Source organism: Saccopteryx leptura, chromosome 1 (genome assembly GCF_036850995.1).
Source record: "Saccopteryx leptura isolate mSacLep1 chromosome 1, mSacLep1_pri_phased_curated, whole genome shotgun sequence".
NCBI lineage: Eukaryota > Metazoa > Chordata > Mammalia > Chiroptera > Emballonuridae > Saccopteryx > Saccopteryx leptura.
In genome coordinates, this window is record NC_089503.1 from 390,808,664 (window position 1) to 390,830,527 (window position 21,864).

A 21,864-nucleotide genomic window follows, 5' to 3' on the forward strand; every position below is an offset into this window, starting at 1 on the left:
TTGTCACCCTTGCTTGGAAAAACTACACAGCTGGGGAATTCTACCTCTGCCCTCCCTGCATCTGCCCCGTGCAGCTACAGGAGGCCAGAGAACAACACAGACAAATGGATGCAGTCATGTTAACATCATGACCCAGACCACAAGGGGGTCCACACTGCTGCCTACAATCATCCTGTCCCTGCACGGCTCCCTCAGTCTCCCCCATCCTCTGCTCAAACATCCACCCTCCTTCCCCATCTCATTACTGCCAGTGACCTTGTTTCCTGCTTCACTGAGGAAACAGGACACATTAGAAGACGATTATTAGATTTCCAACACCGTCTACTTGGAGACGTCACCACAGGTGAGCTGTCCACACTCCCAGCCAGAGCCGTCCCTGTGCTGGTGCTCGAGGCCTCATCCCTTCTCATCTATGTAAAGGTGCTGGTCCAGCAGTTCTTCCCTTTTCCTCTCTTGTCATTCTTTCCTCCACTAGGTCACGTGGCAGCATGAGAATGCACACCCAGACCTCAGCCTGAGGGAGCATAACTGACCGATGGCCCCGCTGCTGTGCTCTCAAATCTGCTGCGCCGTTTGCTTGGAGTCCTCTCTTCTCACAGGCTCCTTCCCATAAAAGGTTGAGAAAAGCAGAGAAACTGAGGCAGGACCATTGCCCCTCTGAAGGCTGACTTAGGCTCCAGGCTCCCTGACACCCTCTCTGAACTCTCCTTACTCTGCCCTGGGTCTGGGACGCCTCCAGCCAACCTCCCTTCTCTCTCTCCATCATTTGGATGACCACATTGAGCACTTGTAACTTCTAGGACATACATGCTCCTGTTGAAATGCACAGTGACACACGGCTTCCCTGGGCTTCTCTGTATTGAGGACGTGGGGGTCTCACAGACAAACTCAGGTTTACTGAATGAAGATCATTTCACAATGTAACAATCCCGAGTCACAGACACACTGTGTGGGAAGTAGAATTCAGGAGCTCTGTGAGTCTGACTGCAGTGCTGGTTAGACACATTTCTGTACCAAGGGGCCAAAATCACTTCTTTACAGATCAGCTTCCTGATGTTCAGGGTTCCCAAGACTGTGCTCCCCACTGGGGTTCACAGACAACAGGGAGACTGGTCTCTGAGGATCTCCATCCCGTGTTTTCAGACACAGCTCCTCCAGGGTTAAGAGAAACCCTGTCCCTCCACCTCCATTCCCAGGGCGAGCTCACTCTCTGACATCAATGTTCCCTGGGGTGAGTTTTCTTCTAGAAGAGTCCAGGGGGAGAGATAAGGGGTGGGAGGCAGGGAGTCCATTTCAGGGGGAGGGATTCCGGGAAGAGAAGAGGAGGAAGGGGCGGGGCCCAGCCTGGGGGTCTCTCCCTGGTGTCCTCACAGCCCCTGCCCCAGGACTCAGGGACACTGGGTGACTAAGAGCTCTCCAGGCGGAAGGAGGGGTCAGGGCACAGTTTTGGGTCCGCAAGCTTGGCTCTCAGGGTCTCAGCCCGAGGGCGGAGTCTGGGCGGGGAAAGTCAGTGTTGGGGAGTCCCCATGTCTCCGGTTACACTTCTGCCTCTCACTGCCTCTGTCTGGTCCTTTTTCCTGAATACTCATGCTGAGTCCCCAGATGTCACTCCCATTGGGTGTCCAGTTTCTAGAGAAGCCAATCAGCGCCACCGACTTCCCCTATTGTAAAGTCTTCGCGAACTCGACCAACTCAATTGTCCCCAGAACCTGAGGATGTCGGTAATAAGGTCCCCAACCCTCCTCCTGCTGCTCTTGGGATCATTGGTCCTGACCCCGACCTGGGTAGGTGAGTGCGGGTCGGGAGGAAACGGCCTCTGCGGGGAGGAGCGAGGGGATCTGGCGGGGGCGCAGGACCCCGGGGAGGGCGCGTGTCCACCGCCTGGGCCCAGACCTCAGACCGCTCAACACCCGCCCCGTCCTCGATCCCCTTTAGTCTCCAGGGACTCCTCCCCTCCTGTCCCGCAGAGCGCACCCCCGGGACCCGCACCCGGAAGTGTCGCCGGGTCTCAGCCCCTCCCCGTCCCCAGGTCCCCACTCCCTGAGATATTTCCTCATCGCCGTGTCCCGGCCCGGCCTCGGGGAGCCCCGCTTCATCGAAGTCGGCTACGTGGACGACACGCAGTTCACGCGGTTCGACAGCGACAACGCGAGTCTTGGGGTCCAGCCGCGGGCACCGTGGATGGAGCAGCCGTGGGTGGAGCAGGAGCTCACGCAGTATTGGGACCGCGAGACGCAGATCTCCAAGGACAACGCACAGACTTTCCGAGTGTTCCTGAACACCTTGCGCGGCTACTACAACCAGAGCGCGGACGGTGAGCCACGCGGGCGGGTCCCGGTCACGACCCCAATCCCGCAGATGGGCTCCAACCAAGACCGCGGGACCGTCCAATCAACCCGGGAGGAGTCCGTGGGGCCTTTGATCAGGTTGTATAATATTTTCAGTTAGGATTTAATCCCTGTGGTGGGGGCGGGGTCAGGGTCTCACACCCTCCAGAAGATGCTTGGCTGCGACGTGGGTCGGGACGGGCGCTTCCTCCGCGGGTACGTGCAGTTCGCCTACGACGGTACCGACTACATCGCCCTGAACGAGGACCTGCGCTCCTGGACCGCGGCCGATGCTGCAGCTCAGATCACCCGGCGCAAGTGGGAGGAGATTGGTCAGGCGGAGTACCACAGAAACTATCTGGAGGTGGAGTGCGTGGAGTGGCTCCGCCTTTACCTGGAAAAGGGGAAGGAGACGCTGCAGCGCGCAGGTACCAGGGCCGTGGGGCTCCCTCCTCTCCCCTCGGGCTGCGGCTCCTACACGGAGACAGGAAATGGACCGGGGTCAGAACACCCTCCTTTGGGTCCGGATATTGAGACGCCTTGGTTTTCAGATCCTGGACTAGAGAGCGACTCCCCCTTCTCTCAGGGACAATTAGGGTGCACTTTCTTTGGGACAGAGGGGAGACCAACCCTGAACTAACCCATCAGATGTTCCCTTGACCCTGGCAGTGGCCCTGGAACCCATGGGGACTTTCTTTCCCAGGCCTGTTCTCTGTCCCCCACCCAGTGTGTCTAAGGTCTGACCCTGGCTTTTCTGAGTCATTTGATCTCCACCCAGGTCGGGACCAGAAATCCCTTTTCTCCCCTCAGAGATCTGCTTCCTACCCTGGGCTGTGTCACTCTGATTCTAGAACCTTCTAAAGACTAGAAGGTCATCCCAGAGGCCTCTGCCCAGGCTAGTGTCTGGGTTTTGTGCTCCCTCCCCCACCCCTGCTGTCCTGTCCACTCTCAGGATGGCCACATGAGAGCTGCTGGAGTGGCCCATGAGGGATGCAAAGTACCTGAGTTTTCTCACTCTTCTCTTCAGAGCCCCCAAAGGCACACTTGACCCACCACCCCATCTCTGACCATGAGGTCACCCTGAGGTGCTGGGCCCTGGGCTTCTACCCTGCGGAGATCACCCTGACCTGGCAGCGTGATGAGCAGGACCTGACCCAGGACATGGAGCTTGTGGAGACCAGGCCTGCGGGGGACGGGAGCTTCCAGAAGTGGGCGGCTGTGGTGGTGCCCCCTGGAGAGGAGCAGAGCTACACGTGCCATGTGCAGCACGAGGGGCTGCCCGAGCCCCTGACCCTGAGATGGGGTGAGGAGGGGACGTGGGCACAGAGCCTCTTCTCAGGGAGCAGGGGCCTCTGGAGGACTTCAGCAGGGTCGGGGCTGTGGCCTGGGGGTCAGGGCCCTCACCTTCCCTTCCCTTCCCAGAGCCTCCTCAGGCTTCCATCCCCACTGTGGTCACCGTTGCTGTCCTGGTCCTCCTTGGAGCTGTGGTCACTGGAGCTGTGGTGGGAACTGTGATGTGGAGGAGGAGGCGCTCAGGTAGGGAAGGGTGGGGTCTGAGTTTCTTGTCTCACAGGGGGTTTCAAGCCCAGGAAGAACTGTGTTTGCTTCATTAATGAGAAGTACCATCTCCACACACGTGTGCTTGCTCAGTCTGGGACTGTTTGCTAACATTTACTTTTTGTGGACCATAAGTGGCAAAAAGCCATTTATGGTAGATTCGAGGCTTAGCAACAGGTTGAGTTCTCCCCCCTCCATCTCCATATTGGCTGTGATGCTGAGTATTTGCACCCACTTTACTTGCTTCCTTAAGTTGCTGGAAGCAATTTACACACCCTCCCTCTCACTGTCTGTTTGTTCTGATGTTGGTTGATTTCAGTCATGCATGGTGGGGGGATTCTTGTTTATGCCTCAGATGTGTAACTTTGTATCAAGGACTTCCTTGATTTGCATATGGGTATATAATAAAGCAAACTGGGGCTATGGGGCACTTGGATATTGTCATCAGCATTGAAGAGTCCTCCCGGTCCCATTTTTTCTTGATGAGTCTGTTTCCTTAATTCCACACCGTTATTAGGAGCCGCGCTAGTCCGTGGCAAGTGGCGCCTGAACAGGGACTTGAGTATGAGTGCGAGGAAACTAAAACTGAAGGAAGGTGACGGAACTCCCCAAAGTGAAGTGTGCACAGTGAGTAAAGAAAGTTTTTGGGGAAAGTGTAGTCGGGAGTAAAAGATTATGAGACAGATAGGGTAAAAAAATAAGGGACCTTTTTGTAGAAATGTTTCCGTATGAGAACAAATTGTTGTCAGAAGAGTATCAGGGTGAGCCAGAAACAGAGGGATATGAATGCGAGGATAACTTGGAGTCTGAGGATGACTCGAGGAATAAAAAATCCGTGGCTATGGCTGCCTTAGCTGCGGGGCCTCCGCTGCCCTCAGCTCCTTCCTACATTCAACCCTCTGCTCCTCTGTTCCCTTATCGAGCTGATTGCGGAATCTATAGCTCAAAATCTAGAAAATCCCCTCTCCAACAATCTATAGACCAGGCTCGAAATGTAGGGGAAACAATAAATGACTTTACCCGTTTTCCTGTTGTAGAAAGACAGGATGATACGGGGAGACTAGTGCGAGAACATGAACTTGTACCTTTTAGAACTCTGAAAGAGCTTAAACTTGCTTGTGTTCAGTATGGGTCTACTGCCTTTTTCTCACTTGGTTTATCACATACTATTAATGCAAAGGCTCTTCCCCCAAATGACTGGAAGGTGATTGCTTGTTCTTATCTCTCCGGGGGTGATTATTTGCCGTGGAAGTTGGACTTTCTTGAGAATGGATGGGAGACTCAACTATTAGGAAAATTACAGCTGTTCCTTTCATGGTCTGATTTTCCTTAATGTTTTTTGTTTGTTTTTGTTTTGTTTTGTTTTTGTATTTTTCTGAAGGTGGAAACGGGAGAGACAGTCAGACAGACTCCCGCATGCGCCCGACCGGGATCCACCCGGCACGCCCACTGGGGGCGACGCTCTGCCCACCAGGGGGCAATGCTCTGCCCCTCCGGGGTGTCACTCTGTTGCGACCAGAGCCACTCTAGCGCCTGGGGCAGAGGCCAAGGAGCCATCCCCAGTGCCCAGGCCATCTTTGCTCCAATGGAGCCTTGGCTGCGGGAGGGGAAGAGAGAGACAGAGAGGAAGGAGAGGGGGAGGGGTGGAGAAGCAGATGGGTGCTTCTCCTGTGTGCCCTGGCCGGGAATCGAACCCGGGACTTCTGCATGCCAGGCCGACGCTCTTCCACTGAGCCAACCTTCCAGGGCCTTCCTTAATGTTTTAACTACAATCTTCTGAACTATCATTTTGTTTCTTTCTTATTCTTTGCCTGGAAATTGAGGTGGGGGACCTGTGTTGGATCTGACTATAGAAAATATCCCAGCAACTGCCAAAAGCAAATTTTTCTCGGGGAGATTTTGTTTAGTCACATCCTTCAGTCCCTCTGTCGGAAAATGCCCTGACTAAAATCAGGGAGGCATCTTTCTAATCTGGATGTGCTCTGAAATCCTGGGTTTCTCTCTGGTTTGTCTGGTTCATCTAATTCTTGTTTTTGTCTAGTCTTTGTTTAATGTTGTCTAAAATGTGTCTGTTTTTAAGGCCTGAATTAAGTTCTTTTTTTTTTGCATGCAAAAATTGGAATCACTGGAAGGTGATTGCTTGTTCTTATCTCTCCGGGGGTGATTATTTGCCGTGGAAGTTGGACTTTCTTGAGAATGGATAGGAGACTCAACTATTAGGAAAATTACAGCTGTTCCTTTCATGGTCTGATTTTCCTTAATGTTTTTTGTTTGTTTGTTTTTGTTTTGTTTTGTTTTTGTATTTTTCTGAAGGTGGAAACGGGAGAGACAGTCAGACAGACTCCCGCATGCGCCCGACCAGGATCCACCCGGCACGCACACTGGGGGCGACGCTCTGCCCACCAGGGGGCAATGCTCTGCCCCTCCGGGGCGTCACTCTGTTGCGACCAGAGCCACTCTAATATTTAGAAAAAATAAAATGTTTTTAGAACTAAATAAAATGTTTTTAGAACTTGTAAGGAGCGCTCATTTAAATTTAAATAGAATAGAATGTAGATCCTTAAGACTTACTGATTTGGTTAGTGTATTGTGAGGTGTGCTCAGAGTTAGGAGCCAAATAGCAACTTATGTATTAGGATTAATCCAAGTTATATGTTTTACTTGTGTTTTTTGTGTTTAAATTGTCTTGTTTATGTGTAAGGTTATACTCAGTTAGGCAAAACAAAGGAATTGAGCAAAATTAAGCGTCCCCTTTTATATTTTTTAATAATTGACCTTAAATATTTGTTGAGTACACTTTAATAATACCTTGACTTTAAAAATTGTAGGAAATACCCATAATTTGAAAGGTTTACAAAATATACTAAATGCCCTCCCCTTTTTTTTTACATATGTAGGAGTATTGTGAGTTTTAACCAGTTTAGGAAGTCCAATAATAGAACAATGCATACAGACAATGAGCTACAACATGCTTAGCAGCCTCTCCTGTTCTGATAGAGGTTACTATAAATCCAGAATAAGTATCCACTGTAATGTGGACAAAGGACTGTTTGACAAGCGAAGGTGTATGAGTAACATCCATTTGCCAAAGTTGTCCTGGTAGGAGTCCTTGAGGGTTAACTCCAAAGGAAGGAACAGATTGTAGTATTGGACACCTTGGACAGGATTTAACAATCTGCCGTGCTGCTTCCCAAGAAAGTTGAAACTGTTTACACAGGGCTGCAGCGTTCTGGTGATGAATAGTATGAGACTGAATTGCTCGATCTGTCGTGGTTGCTTCAGTCATTTTGGGTAGTTTGATCAACAAGGGCATTCCCTTGTGCTAAAGCTCCAGGGAGCATGGAGTGAGCTCAACTATGTCCTATAAAACATGGAGCTCTATGTTGACATACAATAGTCTTTGAAGAAGTAGAAACTGTTGAAATAGTTCATCAGCAGTTGTCCCTAAGACAGCAGTCTCTATAGTGGAAACAACCATAAGTAAATATCTGCTGTCTGTATGCAGATTAAAGGAGAAACATAGCAAATGCTGAAAAGTCATGGTAATGGCATGTAGTTCTAGTCTTTGAGCTGATTTTAAGGTGACTGTTTCAGTATAAACTTGTCCATTGATTATTCATCCTGCTATTCGTGAATTGGACCTGTCAATAAAGACTGTAGTTGATTCAGGAATGGGCTCATTAACAATTGTCTTAGAAAATACAAATGTAGCTATTTTATCAGCTGGGTAGTGAGAATCAATTTGGCCTGTAAAATTTACAAAAGCGATTTGCCATTTAGTGGAAGTTTCCCAGAGCCATTGTTGTTGATCCTTTGAAAAAAGAAACAACAATAATTTGATGCTCAAAACCTATAAACTGTAAGAGTCACCTACACCCCTTGATAATCAAGGAGGCGACAAGATAAAAATACGGAGATAAAACTTTTTTAGGAGTAACAGCCAAATGAGTTCATTCAATAGGACCTGAAGCTTGCCACAATAGTCCTGTTGGAGTGTAACTTGAGGGACAAATTAGTAAGGCAATTGATTCCTCAGGATTTATGTGTTTCAGTTGTGCTTGTTGCAAGGCTTTTTCTACAAGCTTTAAAGCTTGTTGTCCTGCAGCTGTAAGTAGCCGAGGAGAAGCTGGTTCAGCCGAGCCTCTAAGATTATCAAAAAATAGCTTCAGTTTCCCTGGTAGGTAATTTCAAGGCAAGTCTAAGCCAATTAATATATCTTAATAGTTTCTGGAAATTGTATAAAGTTCACAAATTCTATTGTCCTGATTTCTATTTTCTGTGGACGAATTTGTTGTCCCTCAATTATTTGTCCTACATAAGAAAAAGGTAATGATTGCTGTACCTTTTCAGGAGCTATATAACGTTCTGATTCTTTCAAAGAATATTCTAGTTGCAAAATGGTCAACAAATTTTTGGCACAAGGTAGGACTGTCAGCCATAACTTGAGGCAAAACTCTCCATTGGTATCGTTCCATTGGAGCCTGGAAATTAAGAGAGGGAACACTGAATGCAAAACGCTCGCAATCATGAGGGCTTAAAGGAATAGTAAAAAAGCAATCCTTCAGGTCAATAATTACAAGGTGGTAATTCCATGGAATGGCAGTAGGAGAAGGGAGTCCTAGCTAGAGAGGACCCATAATTTCCATAGTCTTATTTATTGCTCTCAAATCTTGTAATAGCCTCCAGTTTCCTGATTTCTTTATAATAACAAATATAGGTGTATTCCATGGACTATTGGATGGTTCAATGTGCCCAAGCTGTAGCTGCTCTTGTACCAATCAAGCAGCTGCCCTAAGTTTCTCCTGAGAAAGGGGCCATTGGTCTACCCATACAGGATTATCTGATTTCCAAGTAATTGGGTCTGCACAATGCATGATTAGGGTAGCAGGAGCTACCAAGGCCCCTATGCTAAATTTTGATATCCTAATCCACACCTTCTGGTATTGGGTGCCACTTCTATGGGGGTGAGAATTCCCTGCTGTTCTTTCCCTAGTCCCTTAGTGGGCAAAAATCCCTGATCAAGCGTTTGAGTGCTGACTAAACTATCAGGACTGACAAGCAATGCTCCTATATTTTTCAAAACATCTCTACCCCACAAATTAACTGGCCATCCAGGGAGCACATAGGCTGAAAAAAATCCAGAATGACCTTCTTTATCTTCCCATTGTAAAAAACTAGAACTTTATTGAGGGGATTTTCTCTGCCCTATACCTTGTAATTCTGTGGCTGCTGCATGAGTGGGCCAGGAAGGAGGCCAGTGTAGCTTAGCAATAACAGATACATCAGCTCCAGTATCTAAAAGTCCTTTAAATTTACCCCTGCATTGTTAGTTCCATTTCAGGGTGTTCCTGACCTCTTTTGTGAATCCAATAGGCAACATCAGTGAAGCCAAATCTTTGATTCTCTCGGGGTTCCTTTTACAGGGTTTGGCCTTGTCTTAAAATTGGTAAAAGGATTGAGCAATTTTCATGTCAGGGGAGATAGTGACTATATTCTTCAGAGTGTGAGCCATTACTTTAATTTCCCCTGTATAATCCGAGTCTATTACTCCAGGAAGAACAAAAAATTCTCTCATAGTTAAACTACTTCTGCCTAACAAGAGTCCTACTGTGTTACTGGGAAGTGGCCCAAATATTCCAGTGGGTATAGCTCGAGGTCCCATCTCTGGAGTCAATACGAGTTGGGAGGTGGGACTGAGGTCCAGTCCTGCACTGCTTGCTGTTGCCCGGGATAGTCGGGCAATGTCTGGTCTGCTGGCATCAGAGTTTGCTGAGGAAACACTGACATCGCCCCTGTTGTTTGGTGGGGTCGGGGAGGCCCCACTGTCCGTTTCCCTGAATCGCCTGCCCTTCAGCAATGTATTTAGACTTACACTCATTCGCCCAATGTTTCCCTCTCCTACAGCGTGGGCAGAGGTCCGGAGCCTTAAGGGCTGGCTGTCCTTGAGGGAGAGGCTGAGACTGATATCCAGGGGGAGCAGGGCAGTTTCTAGCAAAATGCCCCGAACCCGGCATTGAAAACAGTATCCACGGGCAGAAGTACTTCCCTGACCTTCCTTCTTTCGTTTGTTCTGCCCTTTATCAAAGTTTCATCCTGGAAATCTTGCCTTAATGTCTGTGGCAAAAGCAAGACCCTGCATGTATGAAGGCCCAACATCGGTGCATATTCTGATACAGTCCTCTCTATCTCCCTTCTTGCGGTGAGGCCCAAGTGCAGCCTGACAAGCATAATTAGCATTTTTATACTCTTCTTCTAACTGCCTGAAGCAGCTTGAGACAAATTCTTGAGCTGACTTATTAGGGCCAGGGAGTCATATCCTGGAACTCCTGCAAACCTACCTTATCTTTAAAAATTTTCTTTTGAATACTGATGAACAGGAGATGAGAAATCTTTTTCTCCCTGCAAACTTCTACCCTCTTTTATTTGATCCAGCTAATAACACTGTTTTGTCCTTTTCCAAATAGCACCAGATATACAGAAAACGTTTATATAGGTGGATGGGGATCCTCAAACCCCTCAGCGAGATCTTCTGAGCATGGCTTTTAAGGTCTATAATGACCAACAGGCAGAAAAAGCCCAAAAGAGATCAGGTGAAATATTAGCTTTTGGCATATACCTTCTAAGGCTCCAACACCCCAACGGGGTTTCATAAGACTCCATCAGGGTCCTGCTTCAATAGTGGAAAGGAAGGTCATTGAGCTAAAGCCTGCCAGGCTTACATGCCTTTGGTGTGAGGAAAAAGGGACACTGGAAGGTACGCTGCCCCCTCGCTCCTCTAAGGGAGGGTTCAGTCTCTTCCAGCCCTGCTCCAGCCACCTGTGACCTGACCTTGCCCAGCGTGATGGGATTTGCCACTGAAGGCTGAAGGTGCCCAGGGCCGTCGGCCCCATCTACGACACTGTGGACGAGCCTAGGGTATTTCTTCCAAGAAGCAGGTAAACTGATCTCATTTACACAAGGGCCACTTAACCATGTCTTGCCTGAATATTCGGGTTTTTTATTCTTCCCTCGAAGATCTCTGTTGTGGATGTTGATAGTCCTATTTTCTGCTGCTTTGTTTAATATACAGTGTTTCCTTTATTCCTCCTACCTCAATGCCCCACTCATATCTCAGGCTGGGACCTACTCCTAATTTAGAGCTCTCTCTCCTTTCTGCCAACTTACAAATTTACCTTTGCCACCCAGCTTAGTGCATCCCAGGGTTCTCCTTACCATGTCACGGTTGCAGAGCTCCAGGGAAAAGCACCCTGGTCTCATCTCTCCAGGCAGAGGAGATGAGAAGCTCCATCTCTACACATGATGCAGATGGCTTTTCCAGTCTACCTGAATCATTACCAGCTAAAAGCAGTGGACATTGGGGCTTGGACACAAGCTGCAAAGTATAGAAATGTGACAGCAATTCCAATGCTATGCGGACTTTTCCTGGACTCCTGCTCCTGTGACAGCTCCTAATGGACTGAACTGGGGTTGGGTTGCATTTGCAGGGATTTGGAATGGTGTTGGGGCCAACTTGGACTTGGTGAACATGTTAAGTAAGGACATTACTCTTTTATAGATTCTTGTTATATTGGCTAAGAATTTGCTTAAAGGCTTTAATCACTGTAATGTATTAGAATGTTTGTTTGGGTATCTGTTAGCATTGGCTATACTACTTTTGTGTTTGTTCTGTATTTTTTCAGTCTGCCTCCAAATTAGATTCTGGGAAACTAGAAAATCAGATGAGTGCAAATCTCAGCACCCAAATTAAAAAGAAAAAAGAAAAGGGATATAATGTGGACCATAAATGGCAAAAAGCCATTGTAGATTTGAGGCTTAGCAAAAGGCTAAGTTCTCCCCCCTCCATCTCCATATTGGCTGTGATGCTGAGTATTTGCACCCACTTCACTTGCTTCCTTAACTTGCTGGAAGCAATTTACATACCCTTCCTCTTACTCTTTGTTCAGATATTGGTTGATTTCACTTATTCATGGTGGGGGGATTCCTGTTTATGCCTTGGGAGAGTTCCTGTTTTAGCCTGGATGTGTAACTTTGTATCAAGGACTTCCTTGATTTGCATATGGCTATATAATAAAGCAAACTGGGGCTATGGAGCACTCGGATATTGCCAGCAGCATTGAAGAGTCCTCCCAGTCCCATTCTTTTTTTAAAATAAATATATATGTTTCCTTAATTCCCCACTGTTATTAGGAACTGTACTGGTCCGCTGCACTCCTCCACCCCTCCCCCTCTCCTTTCTCTCTGTCTCTCTCTTCCCCTCCCACAGCCAAGGCTCCATTGGAGCAAAGTTGGCCCGGGCGTTGAGGATGGCTCCATGGCCTCCACCTCAGGTGCTAGAATGGCTCCAGTTGCAACAGAGCAATGCCCCAGATGGGCAGAGCATCACCCCTTGGTGGGCATGCCCGGTGGATCCTGGTTGGGCGCATGTGGGAGTCTGTCTGTTTTCCTTCCATCCACTTCTTACTTCGGAAAAATACCAAAAACAAAACAAAAAACCCACTGGCCATGAGGATGCTCGCATAACTTAGAACTTCAACAAAGAGTTAAAATAAAAAAGGACAGATACACCGTAAAAAAATCGAATTAGACATTAAGAGTACAATCACTGAAATGAAGAACACATTAGATAGAATTAACAGCAGAATAGATGAAACAGAGAATTGATTCAGTAATTTGAAAGACAAGGTACCAGAATACAGTGAATTAGAAAAGAGAAAGAGAGAGAATTTAAGGGACCTTTGAACAAATTCAAGGGTAACAGCATTTATATCACAGGGGTGCCAGAAAGAACAGGGAGAGCAAAGGACTAAAACCCTATACTGCTCACAAAAACTAGAGGATATTTCAAAATAAATATGAAGTAATAAGATATCCCCTAATTTTTTTTTTTTTTTGTATTTTTCTGAAGCTGGAAACGGGGAGATAGTCAGACAGACTCCCGCATGCACCCGACCGGGATCCACCCGGCACGCCCACCAGGGGGTGATGCTCTGCCCATCTGGGGCTTTGCTCTGTTGCGATCAGAGCCAGTCTAGTGCCTGAGGCAGAGGCCATGGAGCCATCCTCAGTGCCCGGGCCGACGTTGCTCCAATGGAGCCTTGGCTGTGGGAGAGGAAGAGAGAGACAGAGAGGAAGGAGAGGGGGAGGGGTGGAGAAGCAGATGGGCGCCTCTCCTGTGTGCGCTGGCCGGGAATCGAACCCGGGACTTCCGCACGCCAGGCTGACGCTCTACCACTGAGCCAACCGGCCAGGGCCATCCCCTAATTTTTGTGAGCAGTTTATTTTAAGAACCAATGGGCCTGACCTGTGGTGGCGCAGTGCATAGAACATCGGACTGGGATGCGGAGGACCCAGGTTCGAGACCTTGAGGTCGCCAGCTTGAGGACGGGCTACTCTGGTTTGAGCAAAAATTTCACCAGCTTGAGCCCAAGATTGCTGACTCGAGCAAGGGGTTACTCGGTCTGCTGAAGGCCCGCGGTCAAGGCACATATGAGAAAGCAATCAATGAACAACTAAGGTGACATAAGGACAAGTTGATTCTTTTCATCTCTCTCATCCTTTCAAAAGAATAAAAATAAGGGAAAGAAGGAAGAGAGGGAGGGACGGAGGGAAGGAGGGACGGAGGGAGGGAGGGGGGGAGGGAGGGGGGGAGGGAGGGAGAGACGGAGGGAGGGAGGGAGGGAGGGAGGGAGGGAGGGAGGGAGACAAAACGTCCCTAACCTGGCAGAGGACATAGACACTGATGTCCAGGAAGCACAGAGAGTCCCAAACAAGATGAATCTACACCAAGTGACATTATAGTCAAGACGCCAAAGGTTAGAGACAAAGAGAGAATCTTAAAAGCAGCAAGAGAGAGACGGTGATCTACAAGGGAGCTCCTATGAGTCTGTCAGCTGATGTCTCAACAGAAACTATTTCTTTAAAGATTTTATTAATCTTTAGAGAGAGGAGAGAGAAAGAGAGAAAGGGGGGAGGAGCAGGAAGCATGAACTCCCATATGTGCTTCCGTGTGCCCGAATGACCTTTTCAAGCATGATTTACACTGTAAACTTTTCTCATTTGCAGGACCCTTTCCAGTCCAAGCCCAGGGGACACAGAGGTGGCCTGCGCTCTGTCCCCGGGCTGAGGACCTGTCACCAGGCAGCACCTTCCTCCCTGACTGTCTCCCCAGGTCCTCCTGAGGTCCTTTCTGCCTGCCCTGCCCTGGGCACCCAGCTTCCCTCTCCGCTCACTGCTGGGATTTTTTAAAAATTCACTTTTAGAAAGGTGGGAGGAAAGAGAGAAATGGGGAAAAGAGCAGGGAGCATCAACTCCCATACGTGTTGATCAGGCAAGCCCAGGGATCGAACCGGTGACCTCAGCATTCTAGGTCCATGCTTTATCCACTGCGTAATGGCAGGTCAGGCCACCCCACTGGGCTTTTCTCACACCCAGTTCACTAACACACTTTACAATGTATCTATATGTTTACTGTCTGTCCCTTCCTGAGACCGTCAGCTCTGTGAGGACAGGGACAGGGATGTGATGTCCACAGCTGCATTCCCACTGCCCTGAAATGTCCCGTTGTTGATTTTACAACATCTGCTGAGTGATGAGTGAGGGAATGCACACTCAGTCACACACACTGCTGCGCACCAACACACAGGGACTGCGCACACTGACTGACTCACACCGGCACACGCACACGGACACACACACACAATGACACACACACTCACACACACTGACATTCTCACACACACACAAGCTTAAGCCTCATTTTCTTTCTCTTTTTCTTTTGTTTTTTAGAGACAGACAGACAGGAAGGGAGAGAGATGAGAAGCCTCAACTCGTAGTGGCAGCACTTTAGTTGTTCACTGATTGCTTCTCACATGTGCCTTGACTGGGAAGGGGCTCAAGTCCAGCCAGTGAGCCCTTGCTCAAGCCAGCGCCCTTGGGCTCAAGCCACAGACTGTGGGCTTTGAGCCAGAGACCTTGGGGTCATGTTGATGATCCTGCAGTCAAGCTGACAAGCCCGTGCTCTGGCCGGTGACCACGGGATTTTCAATTAGGGACCTCAGGGTCCTGGGTAGATGCTCTCTCCATTGTACCATCACGGCTCAGATTAGACCCTAATTTTCATTCAACATTATGTTGTGAATGTTTCCCAAGTCATTACACATTATTATTATTTAAAAACTTTTCTCCAAATTATTGTGAAAAATTTCAAAGATACCTAAAGTTTGAAAGAATAACACGTGGTCACCCAGAATTTAATCATTTTAACATTTTGACATACTTTATCTAATATACTTCTGTAATTATTGCTAAATATTTGAAAATCACCTGACAACATCATGACACTCACTCCTAAATATTTCGGTGTTCATCTCTTGAAAATAACCGTTTTCTTCAAACATTATTACACTGAAGAAAACAACTGTAATTCCCTAACAGTATAAAGTGTCAAAGTCACACAAGGTCCTCTGTGTCATCCCCCCAGAGCCTCTCACGTGGAGAAGAGGAGCGCTCAGGACCTTGTGACCTCTCTGAGTGTCCGTCATTCCTGGCCACCCCTCTCTCTGTCCCCTTGATGGTAACACCACGTAAACTGAGAAACAGAAACATTTCTTTCACTCCCTATTTCTCAGCATTTTAAAACTCAGATTTTGAAATGAAATCATCTCTCATTTGGAATAACATCTCAATGTCTTTATAACCTTCCACAGTGTAGATATGCACGTAAGGACTATTGGGGATAAAAGCACAGCTCCCCTGGGACTTCTGTCCCCACAGCAGGACAGAAGCAGGGCCCCAGTACCAGTGTCACACCTGGTGTCCCAGATGCCACAACTCCAACTGCTCGTGTCACCCTGAGACCTGGTGTGGGCACAGTCCCCTCCCTCAGGGTTAACAGTGAACTCCTGCACATCCTCTAAGACCCTCCTCTCCTCCAACACTCCACCCCACAATCAGGGGGTCAAGAGGGGACCACACACTGGAACTAACACTGACCACCCCAAACCTCCTCATCCCCATCGACAGAGCCCAAGTGAGAGCCCCAGACCCCTGCCCCTCCCCCCTCCCTCTCCCACACTCACCACCACCTGCCCTGAATCCACCAGGACTAACCTCACTTTCCCCTTTATGTCTCAGTTACCCCTGGTCTCCCAAACATCCTGCACGCTCATCTCCACAGGCTCCGTGCACCCCCACTCTGTCTCCCCTCACACCCCCTCCCCAGCTCCTGAAACCTTCCCACTGTGTCCCCCGGAGGTCTCAGCCCAGGATCAGCCAAATCCGCACAGTCCTCCCAGGGTGTTCCTGCACCTGCAGCTCTGACAGGGACCTTGGGATTTCGAACTGGTGACCTCAGCCTTCCAGGTCAACACTCTATCTACTGTGCCACCACCAGTCCAGACCTTCTCACTCATCATCAATTCCATGGGACAGCATTTCAATCCCTCCCTTGATCTCCCTTGCCTTGTCACCCTTGCTTGGAAACGTACACAGCCAGGAAATTCTACCTCTGCCCTCCCTGCACCTGCCCCGTGCAGCTACAGGAGGCTGGAGACAACACAGACACGTGGATGCTGTCACGTTAACATCATGACCCAGACCACAAGGGGCTCCACACTGCTGCCCACAATCATCCTGTCCCTGCACGGCTCCCTCAGTCTCCCCCATCCTCTGCTCAAACATCCACCCTCCTTCCCCATCTCATTACTGCCAGTGACCTTGTTTCCTGCTTCATTGAGAAAACTGGACACATTAAAAGACGATTATTACAGATTTCCAACACCGTCTACTTGGAGACTTCACCACAGGTGAGCTGTCCACACTCCCAGCCAGAGCCGTCCCTGTGCTGGTGCTCGAGGCCTCATCCCTTCTCGTCTACGTAAAGGTGCTGGTCCAGCAGTTCTTCCCTTTTCCTCTCTTGTCATTCTTTCCTCCACTAGGTCACGTGGCAGCGTGAGAATGCACACCCAGACCTCAGCCTGAGGGAGCATAACTGACCGATGGCCCCTCTGCTGTGCTCGCAAATCTGCTGCTCCATTTGCTCTGGGACCTCACTTCTCACAGGCTCCATCCTGTCAAAGATGAGAACAGCAGGGAAACTGAGGCAGACCATTGCCCCTCTGAAGGCTGACTTAGGGTCCAGGCTCCCTCACACCCTCTCTGAACTTTCCTTACTCTGCCCTGGGTCTGGGACGCCTCCAGCCAACCTTCCTTCTCTCTCTCCATCATTTGGATGACCACATTGAGCACATGTAATTTTGAGGATGTACATGCTCCTGTTGAAATGCACAGTGACACACAGCTTCCCTGGGCTTCTCTTTATTGAGGACGTGGGGGACTCACATACAAACTCAGGGCTACTGAATGAAGATCACTTCACAATGTAACAATCCTGAATCACAGACACACTATGTGGGAAGTATAATTCAGGAGCTCTGTGAGTCTGACTGCAGTGCTGGTTAGACACTTTTCTGTACCAAGGGGCCAAAATCACTTCTTTACAGATCAGCTTCCTGACGTTCAGGATTTCCAAGACTGTGCTCCCCACTGGGGTTCACAGACAACAGGGAGACTGGTCTCTGAGAATCTCCATCCCGTGTTTTCAGACACAGCTCCTCCAAGGTTAAGAGAAACCCAGGTCTCTCCACCTCCATTCCCAGGGTTGGCTCACTCTCAGGTATCAAGTTCCCAGGGGTGACATTTCTTCTAGAAGAGTCCATGGGGAGAGATCAGGGGTAGGAGAATGTCCACTTCAGGGGAAGGGATTCCGGGAAGAGAAGCGGAAGAAGGGGCGAGGCCCAACCTGGGGGTCTCTCCCTGGTGTCCTCACACAGCCCCTGGGCCAGGACTCAGGGACACAGGGTGACAAAGAGCTCTCTTCGCAGGAGGAGGGGTCAGGGCACAGTCTCGGGTCCCCAGGCCTGGCACGAGGACGGAGTCTGGGCGGGGAAGATCACTGTTGGGGAGTCCCCATCTCCCTGGTTACACTTCTGCCTCTCACCGCCTGTGTGGAGTCATTCTTTCTGGATACTCATGACGCGTTCCGAGATTTCACTCCCATTGGGTATCCGGTTTTAGAGAAGCCAATCAGCTTCGCCGAGGTGTCCGGTTATAAATGTTCGCGAATCTGCAAACTAAGATTCTCTCCAGATCTGTAGGGTACAGTCGTGGGACCCGCAACTTTCCTCCTGCTGCTCTCGGGGTCCCTGGTCCTGACCCCGAACTGGGCGGGTGAGTGTGGGTCGGGAGGAAACGGCCTCTGCGGGAGGAGCGAGGGGACCCGGCGGTGGCGCAGGACCCCAGGGAGGACGCGTCTCCACCATCCAGGTCCTGACCTCAGCTCCCCGTCCTGACCCCACCACTTGCTCTGTCCCGCCCCTCCCGTCCCGCAGACCGCGGACCTGGAACCGGGCTTGCGAGAGTCGCCGATTCTCAACACCTCTCCGCCCCCAGGTCCCCACTCCCTGAGATATTTCATCACCGCCGTGTCCCGGCCCGGCCGCGGGGAGCCCCGCTTCGTTAACGTCGGCTACGTGGACGACACGGAGTTCGTGCGGTTCGACAGCGACGCCGCGAGCCCGAGAGTGGAGCCCCGGGCGCCGTGGATGAAGCAGCCGTGGGTGGAGCAGGACGATCCGCAGTATTGGGACCGAAACACGCGGATCTCCAAGGACCATGCACGAATTTCCCGAGAGTACCTGATCGCCCTGCGCGGCTACTACAACCAGAGCGAGGACGGTGAGCTCCCCAGAGACCGCGGGATCCCACACCCCTTCCAGAAGGAGCCCGCGGGGACGTTGATCCAGTTTTGTTTTCCTTTTAGGTTTAATCCCCTCGGTCGGGGCGGGGCGGGGCCGAGTGGGCGGGGCTGACCGCGGGGCGGGTCAGGGTCTCACACCATCCAGAGCAAACTTGGCTGTGAAATGGACCGGGACGGGCGCTTCCTCCGCGGGTACAGTCAGCTCGCCTACGACGGTACCGACTAGATCGCCCTGAACGAGGACCTGCGCTCCTGGACCGCGGCCGACGCGGCGGCTCAGATCACCCGGCGCGAGTTAGAGAAGGACGATATTGCGCAGCAGCAAAGGAACTACCTAAAGGGCAGATGCGTGGAGTGGCTCCGCCTTTACCTGGAAAAGGGGAAGGAGATGCTGCAGCGCGCAGGTACCCGGGCCACGGGGCTCCCCCCTCGCCCCTCCGGCCGTGGCTCCTACACGGAGACAGGAAATGGACCGGGGTCTGAACACCCTCCTTTGGGTCGGGACATTGAGTCCCCTGGGTTTTCAGATCCATGACCAGAGAGCGACTTCCCCACTTCTCTCAGGGACAATTAGGGTGCAGTCTCTCCGGGATGGAGGGGAGACCAACCCTGAACTAACCCATTCGCGGTTCCCCTTGACCCTGGAATGCAAAGTTAGAGTTTTCTCATCCTTCTGCTCAGATCCTCCAAAGACACGTGTGACCCACCACCCCATCTCTGACCGTGAGGTCACCCTGAGGTGCTGGGCCTTGGGCTTCTACCCTGCGGACATCACCCTGACCTGGCAGCGTGACAGGCAGGACCTGACCCAGGACATGGAGCTTGTGGAGACCAGGCCTGCGGGGGACGGGAGCTTCCAGAAGTGGGCGGCCGTGGCGGTGCCCCCTGGAGAGGAGCAGAGCTACACGTGCCATGTGCAGCACGAGGGGCTGCCCGAGCCCCTGACCCTGAGATGGGGTGAGGAGGACACGTGGGCACAGAGCCTCTTCTCAGGGAGCAGGGGCCTCTGGAGGACTTCAGCAGGGTCAGGGCTGCGGCCTGGGGGTCAGGGCCCTCACCTTCCCTTCCCTTCCCAGAGCCTCCTCAGGCCACCATCCCCACTGTGGTCACCGTTGCTGTCCTGGTCCTCCTTGGAGCTGTGATCACCGGACCTGTGGTGGGGGCTGTGATGTGGAGGAGGAGGCGCTCAGGTAGGGAAGGGTGGGGTCTGAGTTTCTTGTCTCACAGGGGGTTTCAAGCCCAGGAAGAAGTGTGTCCACTTCATTAATGGGAAGTACTGTCCCCATGTGTGTGCTTGCCCAGTCTGGGGCTGTTTGCTAACACTGACTCTTTAGTGAGGCACGTGTGAACATGAGGGACAGATTTATCACCTTGATGAGCCAGGTGATGGGGACCTGGTCCCTAACAGTCACAGGTCAGAGGGGTGAGTACTGCTGAGGACAGACGTCCTGGAAGATGGTTGGTCCTGTCTCCACACATGTACTTTCCTCAGGTTTCCTGGTTATGCCCTGGGATTGTAGTTACAGATCTAGAAACTTCCTTGAGATCTGGGTGTAGGGCTTCCTTTAGGACAGGGGTTGGGAACCTATGGCTCCTGAGCCAGATGTGCCTCTTTTGATGGCTGCATCTGGCTCGCAGACAAATCTTTAATAAAAAAATAATAATGTTAAAAATATAAAACATTCTCATGTATTACAATCCACTCATTTCCTACCCACTCATGTTCATGGTTGCGGGGTGGCTGGAGCCAATCACAGCTGTCCTCCGGCACAACACCAAATTTTTATTGGATAATGCGTAAGTTACACGGGTTGTTGTATGGCTCTCATGAAATTACATTTTAAAATACGTGGCGTTCATGGCTCTCTCAGCCAAAAAGTTCCCGACCTCTGCATTAGAACCTCAGGTCCTTGCTTCCTCCCTGGTCTCTTACGGGATGTTTTCTTCCCGCAGGTGGGAAAGGAGGGAGCTACGCTCAGGCTGCCAGTGAGTATGGAGGGGGTGACCCCTGAGACCCTGTGGCAGTGCAGATGGGAGCCATGGGGGGACCTCACCCCCCATAGTTTCTCCTTTAGTCTCCTGTCCTGGGGCTCTGACCACATCCTGTTGTGTGCTACCCCAGGCAGTGACAGTGCCCAGGGCTCTGATGTGTCTCTCACGGCCTCTAAAGGTCAGACCTTGGTGTGGGAAGCGTTTGGGAGAAAGGGGACAGGACTGGGTGATGGGGATTCTCTGAGACATTTTGAGCACTTGACCTGAATTTGTTCATGTTTATTTTCTTCTACAGCGTGAGACAGCTGCCTTGTCGGGGACTGAGTGACGGAAGATGCTTCACACACACACACCCGCCAGCCATGTTTGTGACTTCAGGAACCTCTCACTTCTCTCTCTGCAAAGGGCATCTGAACGTGTCTGCATTCCTATCAGCATAGTGTGAGGAGGTGGGAGGCTGGCCCACCCCTGCCCCCAGGCCCCCTCCCCACACTTCCCTGTCCAGCAGAGTCCTCTCTGGTCAGGAGAGAAGAGCATCCCTGTCTTTCCTTCAGGTGCCCTGAGCTGCAGCTATGTTTTTATTTTATAATTTAATTAATTAATTATTTTTTTTAGAGGGAGAGAGAGAAAATTGGGGGAGAAGTGGGATGCATCAACTCGTAGTTTTTTCTCATATGTGCCTTGCCCGGGCAAGCCCAGGGTTTTGCACCAGTGACCTCAGGGCCACCACTGGTCAGGCTGAGCTGTAGCCCCTTACTGCCTTATTGAGATAAGACTCTAGATATAGTATTTTTCTTTTTCTAAATGAGATGAGGGGAGATACAGAGACAGACTCCTGCATGCGCCCCAGCCAGCATCCACCTGGTGATGCCCTGATCTGGGGCCGGTGCTCGCAGCTGAGCCATTTTTTGCACCTGAGGTGTAATCTTGCTGGAGCCATCCTCAGTGCCCAGGGATGATTGGCTTGAATCAATTGGTCCATGGCTGTGGGAGGGGAAGAGAGAGAGAAAGGAGGGGTAAAAACAAATGGTTGCCTCTCCTATGTGCCCTGACCGCGAATAGAAACTGGCACTTCCATAATTCGAGCCAACACTCAAGCTGGCATCCTCAGGTTTTTGAACCTGGGTCCTCAGGAGAGGACAAATTGACTTGGGAGGCAGCACATAAAAATATTAAAGCCTTGACGGCCCTGGCCGGTTGGCTCAGTGGTAGACCATCGGCCTGGCGTGCGGA

The 21,864-nt window shown here is 50.5% G+C and overlaps 2 protein-coding genes and 1 long non-coding RNA gene across 3 annotated transcripts in view; 2 read left to right on the forward strand and 1 right to left on the reverse strand.

Annotated features, from left to right (window-relative positions):
* LOC136387816 (patr class I histocompatibility antigen, A-126 alpha chain-like) overlaps positions 1-21,039 on the forward strand; it is a 60,779-nt gene extending 39,740 nt beyond the window's left edge. Inside the window, exons 6-8 of the mRNA XM_066359888.1 lie at positions 20,593-20,625; positions 20,762-20,809; positions 20,927-21,039. Coding sequence (XP_066215985.1) covers positions 20,593-20,625; positions 20,762-20,809; positions 20,927-20,931 — 86 coding nt within the window. The 3' untranslated portion in view covers positions 20,932-21,039. The remainder of the gene's footprint in view (positions 1-20,592; positions 20,626-20,761; positions 20,810-20,926) is intronic.
* LOC136387819 (uncharacterized) overlaps positions 1-21,864 on the reverse strand; it is a 253,253-nt gene that overhangs the window by 149,935 nt on the left and 81,454 nt on the right. The gene's annotated exons all lie outside the window — the stretch shown is intronic.
* On the forward strand, positions 1,700-19,833 carry LOC136390119 (patr class I histocompatibility antigen, A-2 alpha chain-like). The gene is made up of 10 exons (XM_066361548.1): positions 1,700-1,788; positions 2,030-2,314; positions 2,480-2,755; positions 3,355-3,630; positions 3,750-3,863; positions 18,333-18,617; positions 18,703-18,716; positions 18,866-19,043; positions 19,321-19,546; positions 19,716-19,833. The coding sequence occupies exons 1-10, from the start codon at positions 1,716-1,718 to the stop codon at positions 19,831-19,833; spliced, it is 1,845 nt and encodes a 614-aa protein (XP_066217645.1). The 5' UTR covers positions 1,700-1,715.